The sequence below is a fragment of the Echinococcus granulosus genome, assembly GCF_000524195.1.
Source record: "Echinococcus granulosus chromosome Unknown EG_S00038, whole genome shotgun sequence".
Lineage (NCBI taxonomy): Eukaryota > Metazoa > Platyhelminthes > Cestoda > Cyclophyllidea > Taeniidae > Echinococcus > Echinococcus granulosus.
In genome coordinates, this window is record NW_020170418.1 from 677,619 (window position 1) to 691,939 (window position 14,321).

The 14,321-nt window shown below is 40.7% G+C and overlaps 4 protein-coding genes across 4 annotated transcripts in view; 2 read left to right on the forward strand and 2 right to left on the reverse strand. All coding sequences in view use genetic code 11, as the record gives it.

Annotated features, from left to right (window-relative positions):
- The window catches only part of EGR_05338 (Calpain-3), a gene marked incomplete at both ends in the record, with an annotated part of 30,579 nt that extends 22,481 nt beyond the window's left edge, over window positions 1-8,098 (reverse strand). Inside the window, 19 exons of the mRNA XM_024494587.1 lie at window positions 193-234; window positions 309-382; window positions 991-1,286; window positions 1,475-1,915; window positions 2,385-2,451; window positions 2,980-3,335; window positions 4,039-4,183; window positions 4,723-4,862; window positions 5,383-5,426; window positions 5,529-5,596; window positions 5,660-5,751; window positions 5,837-5,910; window positions 6,206-6,325; window positions 6,654-6,844; window positions 7,241-7,383; window positions 7,523-7,652; window positions 7,682-7,750; window positions 7,780-7,971; window positions 8,006-8,098. Coding sequence (XP_024351058.1) covers window positions 193-234; window positions 309-382; window positions 991-1,286; window positions 1,475-1,915; window positions 2,385-2,451; window positions 2,980-3,335; window positions 4,039-4,183; window positions 4,723-4,862; window positions 5,383-5,426; window positions 5,529-5,596; window positions 5,660-5,751; window positions 5,837-5,910; window positions 6,206-6,325; window positions 6,654-6,844; window positions 7,241-7,383; window positions 7,523-7,652; window positions 7,682-7,750; window positions 7,780-7,971; window positions 8,006-8,098 — 2,777 coding nt within the window. The remainder of the gene's footprint in view (window positions 1-192; window positions 235-308; window positions 383-990; window positions 1,287-1,474; window positions 1,916-2,384; window positions 2,452-2,979; window positions 3,336-4,038; window positions 4,184-4,722; window positions 4,863-5,382; window positions 5,427-5,528; window positions 5,597-5,659; window positions 5,752-5,836; window positions 5,911-6,205; window positions 6,326-6,653; window positions 6,845-7,240; window positions 7,384-7,522; window positions 7,653-7,681; window positions 7,751-7,779; window positions 7,972-8,005) is intronic.
- Window positions 8,099-8,704: 606 nt separating this feature from the next.
- Window positions 8,705-10,809, forward strand: EGR_05339 (Glutaminyl-peptide cyclotransferase-like protein; the record flags this gene model as incomplete). Its single annotated transcript, XM_024494588.1, has 7 exons — window positions 8,705-8,812; window positions 8,852-8,992; window positions 9,025-9,282; window positions 9,527-9,673; window positions 10,032-10,131; window positions 10,426-10,551; window positions 10,631-10,809. 7 exons carry the CDS (start codon window positions 8,705-8,707, stop codon window positions 10,807-10,809), a joined length of 1,059 nt encoding a protein of 352 aa, XP_024351059.1.
- A 266-nt stretch (window positions 10,810-11,075) lies between these two features.
- EGR_05340 (THO complex subunit) lies at window positions 11,076-12,013 on the reverse strand (the record flags this gene model as incomplete). Its single annotated transcript, XM_024494589.1, has 7 exons — window positions 11,076-11,146; window positions 11,213-11,349; window positions 11,462-11,519; window positions 11,554-11,640; window positions 11,674-11,801; window positions 11,839-11,959; window positions 11,995-12,013. 7 exons carry the CDS (start codon window positions 12,011-12,013, stop codon window positions 11,076-11,078), a joined length of 621 nt encoding a protein of 206 aa, XP_024351060.1.
- A 1,359-nt stretch (window positions 12,014-13,372) lies between these two features.
- On the forward strand, window positions 13,373-14,022 carry EGR_05341 (60S ribosomal protein L15; the record flags this gene model as incomplete). The annotated part of the gene is made up of 2 exons (XM_024494590.1): window positions 13,373-13,681; window positions 13,717-14,022. 2 exons carry the CDS (start codon window positions 13,373-13,375, stop codon window positions 14,020-14,022), a joined length of 615 nt encoding a protein of 204 aa, XP_024351061.1.
- Window positions 14,023-14,321: the final 299 nt, after the last annotated feature.

Consider the following 14,321-nt stretch of genomic DNA (forward strand, 5'->3'; position numbering starts at 1 on the left):
TTATGCAATAGCAACAGGTGATAAACCCTTTTTTCAATTTATTGTTTAGCCCAATGTGCACGGTTTCAATAGCTACCGGTCCTTGAGGGTCCATCAGGGAAGTAAGAATAACATTAGCCCAAAATAATCACACCATCAAAACATCAATTATTCAAAAAATTTGGGAGAACAAAAGAAGGATTAATAATATACCCTTCAAATTCACTACCAGAAGTTATCTGAGTTGCCATATTCCTCACTAAAACGTAAGAGATCAATTTAATTACAGGTTTGTACACAGAATACTGTTTCCTACAAATAAAACTGACCTTTTTACATTGATGGGCTCTCCTACGGATATGTCAACACTTTTTCGTTCAGTGCTACTTAAGTCGGAATCAAACTATAATACGGAAATACATTTTAAGCAATTTAACAATCAACAGATGAAGTGAATTCAAAAGCTCATTTGGCAATATTTGGTACCAATGATACTGCCGTAAAACCATTTGTATTTGATTGCGAAACCGTTACATCACTGATCCCAAAATCAAACCCATTTCCCATAAGCATGTTTATCAAGAGTAAGTTGACAGTACCAAAAATTCCCTCGGATTGAGAGTTAAATACTTGTCAGAAAAGCGGACCAAACCAGTAACTATTAAATACTACTTTATCGTTATCAAAGAAAAAGTTGAAAATAATTAAACTGCCACCTTGTGAAACTAAACCGCGCACATTGCAAAAAAAAACCTCAGAAGGTTTAGGTCAGAATTTTATCAATTGAGCCTTAAAAGATTACAAAAGCAAACAGTTGTCGCATCTCTAATCAAGCACCCTGGGATTAGCTATTTGATGCTACAATTTACTTAATGATATTACCTAAATAAATATCACATTCAAGCACACATTACATTTCCACTAGTTAGATGACATTCGTATTACAATATTCTTATTCAAGTCCAATTCGATGGGTATTTAGCATTGCGCTTCATTTATTCGCAAGCGTACCTGCTGAGCTGCGAGAAAACCACCGAATGAGACACTCATTTTGGTCGCTCCCGGGCCCTGGTTTTCCGCCACAATCGGACGAACTGGCTCCACCTCTGGCTCCTGCACTAAGCGCTGCTCTTGGAGTACTTTCACATATTTCAAGCTCATTGGATCAATCGCAGTACTGGAGGATGAACCCAAACGCTTGTCCCCTTCCTCTTCTTCCTCCTGACTTCCACGAGAAGACATATCAGCCAAATGCCTCTCAGCCTCATTACCAATTCCATCAGTGCCGACTTGCTTGGTGCTAGAAACTGGAAATTTAGTAGTTGGATGAGGAGTGAGCACATGGCTATAAAGAGAGCATTATTTCACGATAGTCCATCTGCTGCCGACAAAATTTATCCCTGCATCAGGAAATCACGCTCGAAACAATTTGAAAATATGAATGCAGTATTCTTTACAATAGGCATGTAATCTCAGAAACAAAATAAACACTTACCATCCTCACAATCATCATCTAAAATGTCGGTATTATGTGTTTGGTCTGTCGATCGGCATGGAGTCTGTCTACTTGAGCCTGTCAAAGGAACCGCTTCACACTGTGGACCTTCCTTAATTTCCTGATCGACGGGGTCCACGGTCGCCGTTACGCTACTCGGAGTGGTACTTTGTGACGTTACCTTTAGTGGAATGCCATCGCTATGATTTGCCAGAGGTTCTTTCTCAGGAACCACAGATACTATCGTATTGGTTTCATCGAATGTTGTGGGTATGCTTCGCATCGATATTATGAATGAGGAAGCTTTTCGATGGCTCATTGCAATGTCTGCTGATGGGGTAGTAACTACGGTAGTAGCGACACGAGGGGTTGTACTTTCTTGTGAAGGCTTCTTTGTGTTGTTCGTCTCCATTGTTTGCGCTTGTTGTGCAGGTGTTGATACTTTTCTAAAATTCATAGGGGAGCAATCGCAATTGCGGAACGCTTGACAGATGATTCTCTTTAAGGGCAATTGATTCCGTATTTCGATAATGAATTAGCTGCGCGGGATTTAGTTTAAAATACCTAGACTCCCGGACTTCTTAATGAATAACAAAATCATTATTTATAGTTCAACGGTAAGTCTTCTTGAAAAATATCAGTCCTAAGCTGACTTCTGCTTCATAAGAATGCAAATGTTTGACGAGATATGAGGGAGATTGCCGACTTGCTGTAGATATGATGGCATAGAGTAATATCAAAGGCTTTGTTTGAGAAACTAGTTATTAGTTGATGCATCAAAAGTGGCTTTTATATTGTCTTAAGGCCCTTTAATATGTGTAGATTAAGTTAAAATCATTTTCACGATGAAGTAGGCAACCAAAAATTATCACTTAGGTTGAGACTTGCCCTTCAAAGTGGTGGTGTATACCAGCCAACTCAGACGTTTCTCCACAAGTTCCATCACGTGCAGCCTCGATAGCACTAGCCATGGACCTCTACAAATTAGTAACAAAGGCAAAAAACACTTTGGTTAGTGGCACTTTCCCGCTTGCCCTTTTCGACACGTTGACGTCCTGGAATTACATGGTGTTTGGCCATATCGATATGCAAATACCGATTTACAACCTCGGGAAATCTATGCAGTGACATTAGGCAATCAATGCTTTGAAAGGAATAAAAGATCGCAAATACGCAAAAACGTCTTATCGGTGTCTGTCTAATTACTCTACCTCATCGCTACACATCCCTTCTCAGTAAATTGTACTATCACAACGATTGTATTTTACTCTGGGGAGTTGTTCCACAAGTAACAAAAGTGAACCTCACTGAAGTTGACTACATCGGATTCGGGGATTCTTCAGTACACGTCCTATTCGAATATTTTCTATTGCAGGAGATTTCAGTATGTGCTACGTTCCTCTGTTACAAACTGCCAGCATAGCGTGCCATATTTACACTACTCTCACCACTCTTTGTAAGGAATTGTTTAAAATTCTTGAGTGGTGTTTGTCATGGATACTCACCATAAAAGGCATTGGCCAGCTAGGAGGAAATTGACCAAGAGTGGGTATACTGCTAGCAGTTCTAAAGCTGTTTAAATATGCCGTTGAAAAACCACTTCTGAGTAACGTGGAGCCATTCTGCTGGACGCGTTTTGTAATTGCCTCCTCGAACCCCTTTAGTATTGGCGGGACAGTGCAAATTTCCTCCTTCCATTGGCCCAGCGCTTCTTCTAGTTTGACAGACTCCTGTTCCAGTGCTTTCAGCCTCTCTCGTGCCGTCTCGACAGTGGCCGAAGATGATCCAGTAATCACAGTCTTGGTGGAAACTGCAGGAGCCTGGGACTCATCGTAGAAATCGCCTTTAACGCCTCGAAGCACTAACCGAACAAAAGAATAAATTTTCTAACAAGATTAGACATCGAACAGGTAGTTTTAAAACTAGTAGTAACCACAATATCGTAGATGTACTGCAACTGTTAAATGAAAAAGCTATAATTAATCCCCTAAGCATATTCGAATAAAGTGGTACGACTCAAGGACTGCCAACAGGAAAGTCCCGAAAAGAGTGGCGTTTTAAAAAAATTGTGTTTGAAGTAAAATATTTTATAAAGTACGCCTCGGATTTTTTAGTATTTGTCAATGCGCGTCATGGAATGTGGGCTCGTGGTTTTTAGGAATGAAACAGAAAATTTACTTGTCCGAATTTATATAAATGTGCCAGATCCAAAACCACATTACCCTATTGTGCTTTAATAAACGCTGATGTCTGGAGCGAATTACAAAACCGTAACGAGAGGCATACTTATGACTTGGGGTAATACTGATAACAATAAGTACTAAAAACAGCGAAGTTGACTTATATCTTAAAGACTAAAGTATTGCACACACTGAGGCATGGCAGCCTCGTTACTCATCTTCGCTAAATGCTCTGATTCACATGGTGGAATAAAAGGAGGGGGAAGTGCGACTAAGTTCGCAGTGATATGAAAATAAAGCCCGCGTCTTTCAGGAGCATGCTAATCAACCCGAACAATTAAGCAATACGTAGTGGTCTTGTGATGTGGAGGAAGAGTGGCTTACCAGCCGGTACCGCTGTCGCAGTGGCGGCGAAGACGCGCGAGTCCGGAGGACAGGAACGCCGTTGATCGGCCAGTAGTCCACGTAGTCTACTCACCTCACTCTGCCGTAGGCAAACACGCTCCTCCAGGCGATTCTTCTCCGCCCTCTGCAAAGCACAATATACTCACCCAAGAGAGTTAAGCAGCCTGCAGGGCACCAAGTTCCCTCATTGAAACAGATTCCCTTTGGCACAAATTGTTTGTTTTAAAGTGGGCAACATAGCATACGCTCTCCCAACCTTTGATGACTGCTCCTCGGTTCAAACGAGAGACGAGCAAACTCTGTACCACGTAATTATATTCTTATAAGAGGAATGGGTACCCGTAACCACGGGAATGCTAATGCTGCCGGTTTCTCTTGCCCAACTGGCGGTTCAATTCTAAACAGCATACCGCGAGTTAAGTCGACCCTTTACCTACAGGTTATTAACTCATAAACTATTTTCTTCATTAAGATTTCATTTATTCTTTTGTTTAAATTGTGACTCTAAAATTTGTTCACAGCGAAGCCGAAAAATAAACACATAAAAATCGCAAAATTACATAATGTTGCCGTAAATATGCGTTTTGCTTTATTTAGTTGAGATGGCATCATTAACCAAAGTACGGCCAAAAAATCATCGCGTGTGTTTGGCATAACAATTACCAGTTCCTCTATCTTGACATTGAGCCCGATTCTTTCTTTATTGTTATTTGTGCGTTCCTGCTCGAGGGCTGCCCGTAGGGATTCGTTCTCCCGGTGCGCAGCCAGGAGAAGATTCCTCTCAGAGGACGCAATTACCGCACCTGCAAAGGAAGGATACAATCAATCCCAACGTCCTTGCTGGCATCACTTCTCCTCGCCAAAAAAAAAAAAATAGCGGCAAGAAGAAGCCAAAGACAAAGTCTCAATTTTGCACATTTTTTCCGCGACCACAAATGCGACTGTGCTTAAATTTTCTTGACGACGCAGATACATTTTGAGCACGTGCATAATTAGGGCCACTCAAGCCTATCTAGGAAATAGTGTAAATGAAAGAGAACGGATTTTGTAATTCGACTACTCATCTGTACAGAAGAGAAGCGGGATGAAGCCTGGATATCTCGAAAAATACGTATATTTAGTAGTGTCAATGGTTTAATGATGGGTGGATGGCAGTTACTCATGATTGCGAGCAATGCCGCCACAAAACTTCCCTATCAGAGCTAAAACGTGTTTTAAAGAAGGTTGTATACTTTTCTCGTAAAACTTAATGGTTTGATTAAGGAGTAGCGAAGAAGGATAACAGTTCTGCAAGAGCTTATCGAATTGAATAGGACGTTGAACCTTGTCTTAACCCATCAATTTCCTCAAAAGCCTGTCCGAGACGTCTAAAAAGAAAAGAAGGTATAAGTGTAGGCACAAGAAAGATTAACAGGAATTCTTATTTAAGTGAGTTTTGGAAGAAAAGATAAATTACCACCAAAGCTTACTCCTTCAGGGTACTTATTTCATTTGTCGAAGCACTGAGTTTCATTTTGAGAGTTTCGTAATCAGTTATCTAAATGCATGTAACAATGAAAGTGCAAAGCCCGTTGTATTACGTGCGAAAAACCTAACTTACTTCCATTTGTGAAAAGAGGGCTGACTTTTGGGATACTTCCTCCTGAAGCGCTAGCACATGGTTTCTCCGAGCTTCCAATGCATTTTTTTCAACTAAAATTGAGCGCTCGACATACATATTTAGAAGGATGTAGAAGCACGTCAGTATGTAAAATGATGTTGAACATCTAAATCATACTTGCTAGACAAGTCTCAGTTATCTCCAACTCCCTTCTTTTGTTGAGTAGCTCAACTTCATCCGATTTACGAAGTCTTAATAGAAATGAATATATCAATGAAAGTACTCTACTGAATATATAGAATACAAAAGTATACTATAATAAGCAAAACAAACTTATAAGTGGGATGTATTTATCAGCAAAGTGTGATTGTGACTCATCAGCCTGCTATGAATAAGAGGCATAACGTTTTAAGAAAGCAGGCCTTCCGTAAAGCGTAAAAACAGTCAGATTCCCACTTTTTTATTTCCTTATCCTGTTTTAATAAATGGCAAGTGATCAGCTAAAGTGACTAATTTCTGTCACGACCACGTACTAAACACACCAACCTTTCAACTTCTTGCTTTACGATGTCGTTAAAAGCCTGCTTTCTGGCTAGTAGCTCCTCTTCTTCGATTTGCAGTTGAGCCCGACGTTTGCAAAAATTGTCTTGTAGCTCCTTCCTTTGTCTAAACGAAATTCAAGTGACAAATTTTTAGCTAAAAACTAACAACACAAACAAATGAATAACTAGCAATATTTTAATTAATAGACCCACAAGTTCAAAGCCAGATCAGCACATTAACAAAATGAATAGTCACGTTGGTGCAGCGATTCATAGAATTTCGTCCATCGCATTTATAAAAAAAATCAAAATATGATGAATTAACGACTGGACAATTGGTATTCATGCCACGTGTTACGTAAACGTGTCATTTAACTAACGTTAATTCTCTTAAAATTGATTAAATGATGCCCCAATTTAATCATGAGAGAACCTTTTGTTTCACTTTTAACCTTTCTAAATCAGCCTCCACCTGACGGGCCTTTTGCATCTGAATTCGGCACGCTTCAGTTTCCGCCGCTAGTATCTGTCGCTGGAAGAGGTTGGTACGTTCATTGGCTTCCCTCGATTTCGTCATTATTACGTTCAAATGTTTTTCACGTTCGTCAAGAGCAGCCTTTTGGATGGCATAGACCTCCTCCAACTAAATTAAAGTATCAATAAGTAGCAAGACTGCATCAGCAAACCTGCCTGTAAAGATTTCTCATGTATTTTAGCATTTGCGGAATGTTCAATTTCCTTCTTTATTTCATTCAGTGTGTTTCGTTTAAACGCCTCTAGCTAAAATTTAAGGGGCAATATCATCCATCAAGAAAGCTAATTATACTCCATATAAGTAAAAGAAAGGACTTATTTGATTAGGCAATAGTAAACTTCACGCAGTTTCAAAATTAGATAGTTTTGCTCACTGCAAAGTCCAGATCCATCCTATCTTAAACAAAGTGGAAAAACTTTGAGGAGAGATTTGTGGATATAAGTGAGCACATCATCCGATTAGTCAGTCATAGAAAAAAATTATTCAAAAATAACAGTTAATTACTTTTTGGTGATAATCATTGTAAATCCCTTCTTCGACTTCGCCACGTAAATGCAAAACCTTTCCTTCAAAATTCCTTCTTATTTGTTCAGCATCAAATTTTTGCTGACTATCGTATTTGGCATCGATTTTTTCCAGCTGAATTTCTAAGTGAAGTGGTAAGACAAGATGCAAATAAAAGTAAGGAGTGCTGCAGCAATGAAATATTCTGGTAATAAGAACTCACTAGACAATTAAAGAGTAATAAAAGGATTATTCAACTTCAATGCTAAAAGATATGCATACCGTAAAGGAATGAGTCACAATCCGGCCCTACTTGAATACATTTGTCTTCCATATTGGCAGAGCCAATTAAAGTAATATACGAAACAATATTATACAAAAGACTTGCAGTTGGATTTGACAAACATGAAAACTAAAGCCAGTAAAAATCTTACAACTTACCTTTGCTTGATTATTCTTACAAAATTCACTGATTCGCATGACACTAATTAATTCATCTCGCGAAAAACCCTAAAAATGTGTATATTTATTGAAATTACGCCAGAATTTTGTAGTCCAGCTTCGGGTACAAGAACACTCAATGTGTACCAGTACCCTTGTTTACGAAGGTATTCAAGACATAAACTGCATGCAATCTTTTGGTAAAGCAAAGGCAAATCTAAAAATGCGCTATGATGATGTTCCGAAGATTTAAAATGCATTTCATCAATAAGTTTCTGTCTGAGGTTAGCCTTTTAGACGATTACCCCGTGCAAAGTTTCGCACCTTTAGTTCTTCGAAAATCCCTTTTGATTTTAGATTATGGACTAATTTTCGACGGAAGTTTTGCGGTGTCATGTCACTTGTTTGCTCCTTCATATCGCCTAGCTGAAAAACTATGGTCAAGGCGAATGTGAATATCGCGCCTGAGGCCCTGGAAGTTCATTGGATAGCTTTGTTGATGGTGCCGTATTGAAGACTGGTAGAAGCATCCAAAAGAGAAACATCGATGCTTTTGCTAAGATTACAAAAGTAAGCCAGTATTTGCCTTTTTTAAAAAATGGCACAAAATGCTAGTTTTGTCTTTAGGAGACTCAAACGATAGTTGTATCTTCCTCCTCTCATTTGAAAATGCAGAGATTATGCGGCAGTAATGGCTCGTCTTTCCAACGACAAAGGCCAAAAGTTTGCCCATTAAGTTCGTGTAAGTGAAAGGACCACACCTTCCCTTTATGACAACTCATATGTATATCTTTGATTTAATGGCAAACTCATAACGCCTTTACGGAAAGTATGGTTATTTATCGACTTATGAGGTGGTCAATATTATTATTTCCAATCTTGGTTCCAATCGTACTCCCAATTTTTCCACGGTCTGGTAAGTAATTGGCTGACGGGTTTCTCTAATCCTATAGTTCCATTGGTAGTTGAACATAGGAAAATTTAGCGACCACCGCCTTTTCCTTGGTACACTGCTCCTCGTAAATGTTGAGTAGTAAGGTTATACTACTTGTCTGCGCACTTCTGGTTTGTCTTTACTCATTAATTTTCGATAGAAACAATTCCAAGTGCTCCGCTCCCACAGATCCCGGGGTAGACCTTGACAAATTCCTGGATAATTGCATTCTTTAGTACATTTTCAAACATATGTTGACTTTTCGAGATGTTACAGCTCTCAGTGGGAGATTAAGCATGCAACGCTTTGGGTATATTCTAAGCAAAATCAATATTATTCGCCCGATTGGAACTGCGAACCACACATTAGTCAGAGAGGTATGGTGAATGTTCCCTTATGTTTCTTGCAGTTCATTAGTAAGGAGCTTAGTGAGAGTGGTTGGACAGTTAAATTGGATACGTTTTCGGAATCCACAGTGATTGGAAATAGGACTTTTGCAAACATTGTAGCTGTCAATAGACCGCATGCGTCCCGCCGCATTATTTTGTCTTGCCATTATGAATCAAAGCTGATGCACAACTTTTATGGAACCATTGATTCAGCTGTTCCCTGTTCAATCATTGTAAATATTGCTGAAAGTCTCATCAGACTCTTCCAGTCATCAAAAGTAAGACATTTTTTCGCAGCCTGTCAGATACCTTTATACAAGACTTCTCATATCTTCTCTACTTTCTTGGAATTAATCCGGAGTTTTCTCTATGCGAATGGTGGGAGTGGACGCCCTAAACTTCCTGATTTCAGAGTAACTAACCTTCAAATCCGAATTTCGCAGTAATTTTGCTTGAATATTTATTCTTTTATACTGGGGACCATACAGTCATACGGTTTTGTTCCGTATTCTGTTACCACAGAGTGACACTACCGTTCAGCTGGTATTCTTTGACGGTGAAGAGGCCTTTAGGGAATGGACAGACACCGACTCCCTTTATGGCTCGCGTCACCTCGCTGCGCAGATGGCCCAAGCTGATTCACAGGGCTGTAACGAAATTAGCCAAATTGTGAGTACCTTACCTCCGGTCCGCTGCACCTGTCTGCATCTAATGCTTGATTCAGTCAACCGTCTCTAGTTTTGACATAACTCCAAAACAAAGCATGATTTTTTGACGGGATGTTCCACAGACTTAAATTCTGCAGTTTAAATTATTTGATGGTATTTTGCTTTGCAAAATCATGTCTGGATGACACCTTTGTAATTCCTGTTTACCTTTGGTTTAAAGTGCAGATCGCACTGCAAATGACGAACCCCTCAGAATTGATAATTCAGAACCAGAATTGGTTCAGTTCCCTCTCGCATTAATACTGGAGAAAATAGAGCTGACAACCATCTTGTAAGGGTAGTTGGTTTTTCCCTTTTAGGATTTGTTCGTTCTTTTGGATTTGATAGGTGCCGCCCACCACCCCTTTCCTCGTTATCCGCACTGCGACCCTCGGTTTTATGACATGCTCCGCGACATAGGTAACTATCATTAACCATCCTACACCTTCCTGTGCCTGCCTCTAAAGCTACGACTACAACCCTATACCGATTTCCGTTAGACCCCCAAGCCCGCTCCTACCCGTCAACAACCCAATCGCAACCTATTGAGAAATCCACGCATTGCCCTAATTGATTCATCTTCGCCCCCAATGGCGTATTTTAATCCTTAAAATTTCAAGTTTGCTGGATAAATAAGACAGTGGGGAGACACAACACCCCGAAATGCCACAGCTTGCTACCCAACACCCAATGACCACGCTTCTCTAATTCTAGAACGCCTCTTAAAGCCCTTCTTTCTCTTGGGATCGCAAAGCCCTGAGGATAGACGGAAGCCCTCCTACTTTTCTTCAACTATTCATCCGGGGATCCTGGATGATCACACACCATTCCTCAGTAAAGGTAACCACCTGCCCCGATGCGGACCCACCACTCGTATCTCTTACAACATGGCATCCACATTCCCCCATTCACCTTTCAGGTGTACCAGTCCTTCACTTGGTCCCCGCTCCCTTTCCTCCACAGTGGCACGACGTTAGCGACACAATCGACAACATTGACTTTGAGGCAATTCACGACATACAGCTCGTGATAGCCACTTTTCTTTGTCAGTTTCTTCAAGTTCCACCCAACTCGATCGAAAATTTTCTTACTATGTGAAGACTCACCCTTCCGCCTTGCTAGTACACCCTAACGCAATAGAACCTTTGTTGAGCTGTTCCAAAGTCATCTTTGTTAAATGTCACATCAGTTAGTGTATTCTATGTGAAACGAATTCGAAGTGCGATATTGGCTATGAACTACATGGTGTATTATTTTACAGTTTGTATGATTCACGCCAATAAGGACTCGCGATGTTGGGCGACGAGGCGTACACGTATCGACTCGAATAGCTACAATATGTACATTGACATAAAGGGCTCTCCCTAAGAGGTATCCATCGCCTCATCCACGCCAGCGTTCTTTTGACTATCCAGATCAACAATTGGATCGTCTTCTACAAAGGAAATGTTGCAGTAGGTTAAAAAAGTACAAGAGCAGTGAGTGGGATAAGGAAACATACGTTCAACCAGTTTTTGCAGATCACGGAGTGCGACTAGAAACAGATGGAACTGCTTCTTGCGCAAACTGATTCGCTCATCGTACATCTTGTTTGTGTTCTCAAGGTTGTTTAATTCAGTCCTCATTTTTTGAAGCTTCCTAAAATATTCCAATAGTGAGGTGCCGATGTAAGCGCGGGGCATATGGATTCCACGGCAGTGAAGCAGCATTAATTCGAACATGTAAATGATGGCCTGTCGTGATTCCTCACCGTAAGCTCTCTTGCCTCTCTGGATATTCCTGCACGATCTTCGCCAGGTTGTGATACTCTAGGAAACAAGCGGCTGTGAATGTGAGCCGTACCTTGGCGATTTTTGCGAATAACCCTAGCCGTCTTCAGACGTTCTCTTTGGTTGGTGATATCAATACGTGCCGTTTCTATGGACTTGTCTATTTGTCTATTTCAAGCAAAGAAGCATTTACCAATTTCCTCCAGAAGCTCCGAATATCGGTTTGACTGTTCCATATTCATCAACTGGATCAGAAGCGCTTGATCCATCGCATTTTCACACTGTAGGATTTTTTCCAGTATCGTTTGACAGGCGGCATCACTAATGGTTATGTAAAATACGAAAAATTATCTCATACTTCGCCTCAGGTGTTTCATCAGATGTAGCCCAACGCAAATAATCCTTGAGCAGAATTCCAAATCTTCTATCGTCCAGCCCGCTCTCACCTTCAACTAGTAATTTTCGTCGAATTATGGCATCTGAAGTATACAGTGTAATGGATGACGACGTCTACCCTCTGAAGCAGCGGTCATATTTGCCAAAAGCAAAGGGGAACCTCGTCCGAACAGAGCCGTCGGCCTTTGTTGGAGGAGGGATGTAGGTTCCAAAAAGGCGCCAACTTAGGGGCTTATGCAAAAGTAAATAGGTGGTAGGCAATAACTGCAAATAGTATGCAAAAAAAGGCTTACTAGTAAAAACAAACTGAACATGGGATAGCGGTGCACAGCTTTGTTGCAAATCGCGGTACAAATTAGGACAGTTGTTGTGTTGAACGCAGATTTATTATTTGCACAAGGCAGCTGTGTTTCAAGAAAACGAGTATAAATGTGGAAAATAAAATGACTTTAATGAATTAGTTGTGATATTTTGGTATGCCTACTATAAAGTAAAAATACCTGGTGATAAATATAATGTGCAACTGTATTCTCGTTTGTCGGTCAGGCCACTGGGTCATGCCAGTAGCCACGAGACCCGCTGTGCGCAAGAAACTCGTTCTATGCAAGTGTTGCATCTTCAATCACCTTCACAAAGGCCTCAGTACCACGCAGTTTCATCAGCATCAATTGCTAACACAACTCAAATGCTAGCACCGGACGCGAAATAATGTCCAGACGCCTGCCATGGGGCTATTACAAAATATAACTGCATGCCTTTGAATAATACAAAAAAGGTATTTTATTCGTCGTTTACTGTATTTATGCGTTTTGTTTGCGACTGAACATTTCCCCGAATATTTTAAAATCGAATTATATTACAATCCGCTTCCATTCACACATCACTTTTAATAGCGCTACACAAACGCAGCAATGTATTTAGCTGTTCTTACAAGCTTTGTGCAGACAAATATGGCAGAATGAAGACTCGACTATTGCATTTTTAGGTAAACATTGAACACGTTTTCTCCTGCTTTAAAGTGTCCTCGCTCATTTAGATGGCCCCAAAATGCTAACGCTTAACCTTTTTTACAAAAACTATTTTTAGAGTTTTTAGGTAAAAAGATATGTGGCACTACACTATTATGGGGTTTTGCTTCACATAGTCTTTTTGCCAAATCATTTTGCTCTTAGTTTTTAAATACCCTCGCCGCAAAAAATGTCAAAATGCCTTGCAAATTTTAAATACGGTTATTTGTGTGTATCAACAATGTTGCATAAAAGCTTTTGAGTTGGGAACCTTTTGTTTTACTTCCCTCATACTCTTCTGGCGCGTCTTCTCTTGTGCTTTCGAGGCGTGAGTTGTCGTTCTGCTGGTCGTGGCTTTCGTTAGGGTCGTCACATTTTTTAGTCAGCCCTTGTTCTCTTATAGTTGTACTTGCAGTGCGCATATTTTAATCGGGGGGAATTTTGTTGATGTTTTACTGTGATATATTTGTTTTTTGTTACAGCTAGACTATGGGTGCCTATAAATTCATGCAGGAATTGTACCGCCACAAGCAGTCGGACGTAATGCGTTACCTTTTGCGGATGAGGTGTTGGGAGTATCGCCAGTCTAATAAGATTGTGCGTGTTAGTCGCCCCTCCCGACCTGACAAAGCCAGGCGACTTGGCTATAAGGCTAAGCAAGGGTTTGTCATCTACCGCACCCGCGTACGCCGTGGTGGTCGAAAACGTCCTGTTTCCAAAGGTGCTACCTACGGTAAACCAACCAACGAGGGTGTCAACCAGTTAAAGAACCAACGGTCTATCCAGGCAACCGCTGAGGTATGTCCGTGAATCTTTATTGTCTATCTTCTAAGGATCGTGTTGGGCGTAAATGTGGTTCCCTCCGTGTGCTGAATTCCTACTGGGTTGGTGAGGACAGTACATTCAAATTTTATGAAGTAATTTGTGTCGACCCGAATCATTCGGCTATTCGTCGTGATCCTGCTATCCGCTGGATTTGCAAGGCTAATAAGAAGCATCGTGAACAGCGTGGTCTCACTTCCGCTACTCGTAAGTCGCGTGGTCTTGGGAAGGGTTACGGATACAGCAAGACCATTGGTGGCTCTCGTCATGCAGCCTGGAAGCGCAACAATTTGGTTCAGATGAGGCGTCGGCGATAAATCCCGAATAAAATTTCTTACCGGATTTCAAAACTTACTTTGTTATAGTTGGATAGAGCTTCAGAGAGCCTTATCTTAAAGCTGATCTGCCTGGTCTTTGTCAAGTTTATTGTGTCCTTGTTCTTATAGTCTCGTGACATGATTTTATGGGATAAGTGTGCTAGTAACTTCATTTACTCAACTTGGGCTCTAATAGTTACATTTTGGCCTGATTGCTTTCACTGCTTAGTGCAAGTCTGCAAGTGGCCGGCAGTAGTTACCTGCTCGGAACTGAATGACTAACACAGATTGTGGACGGT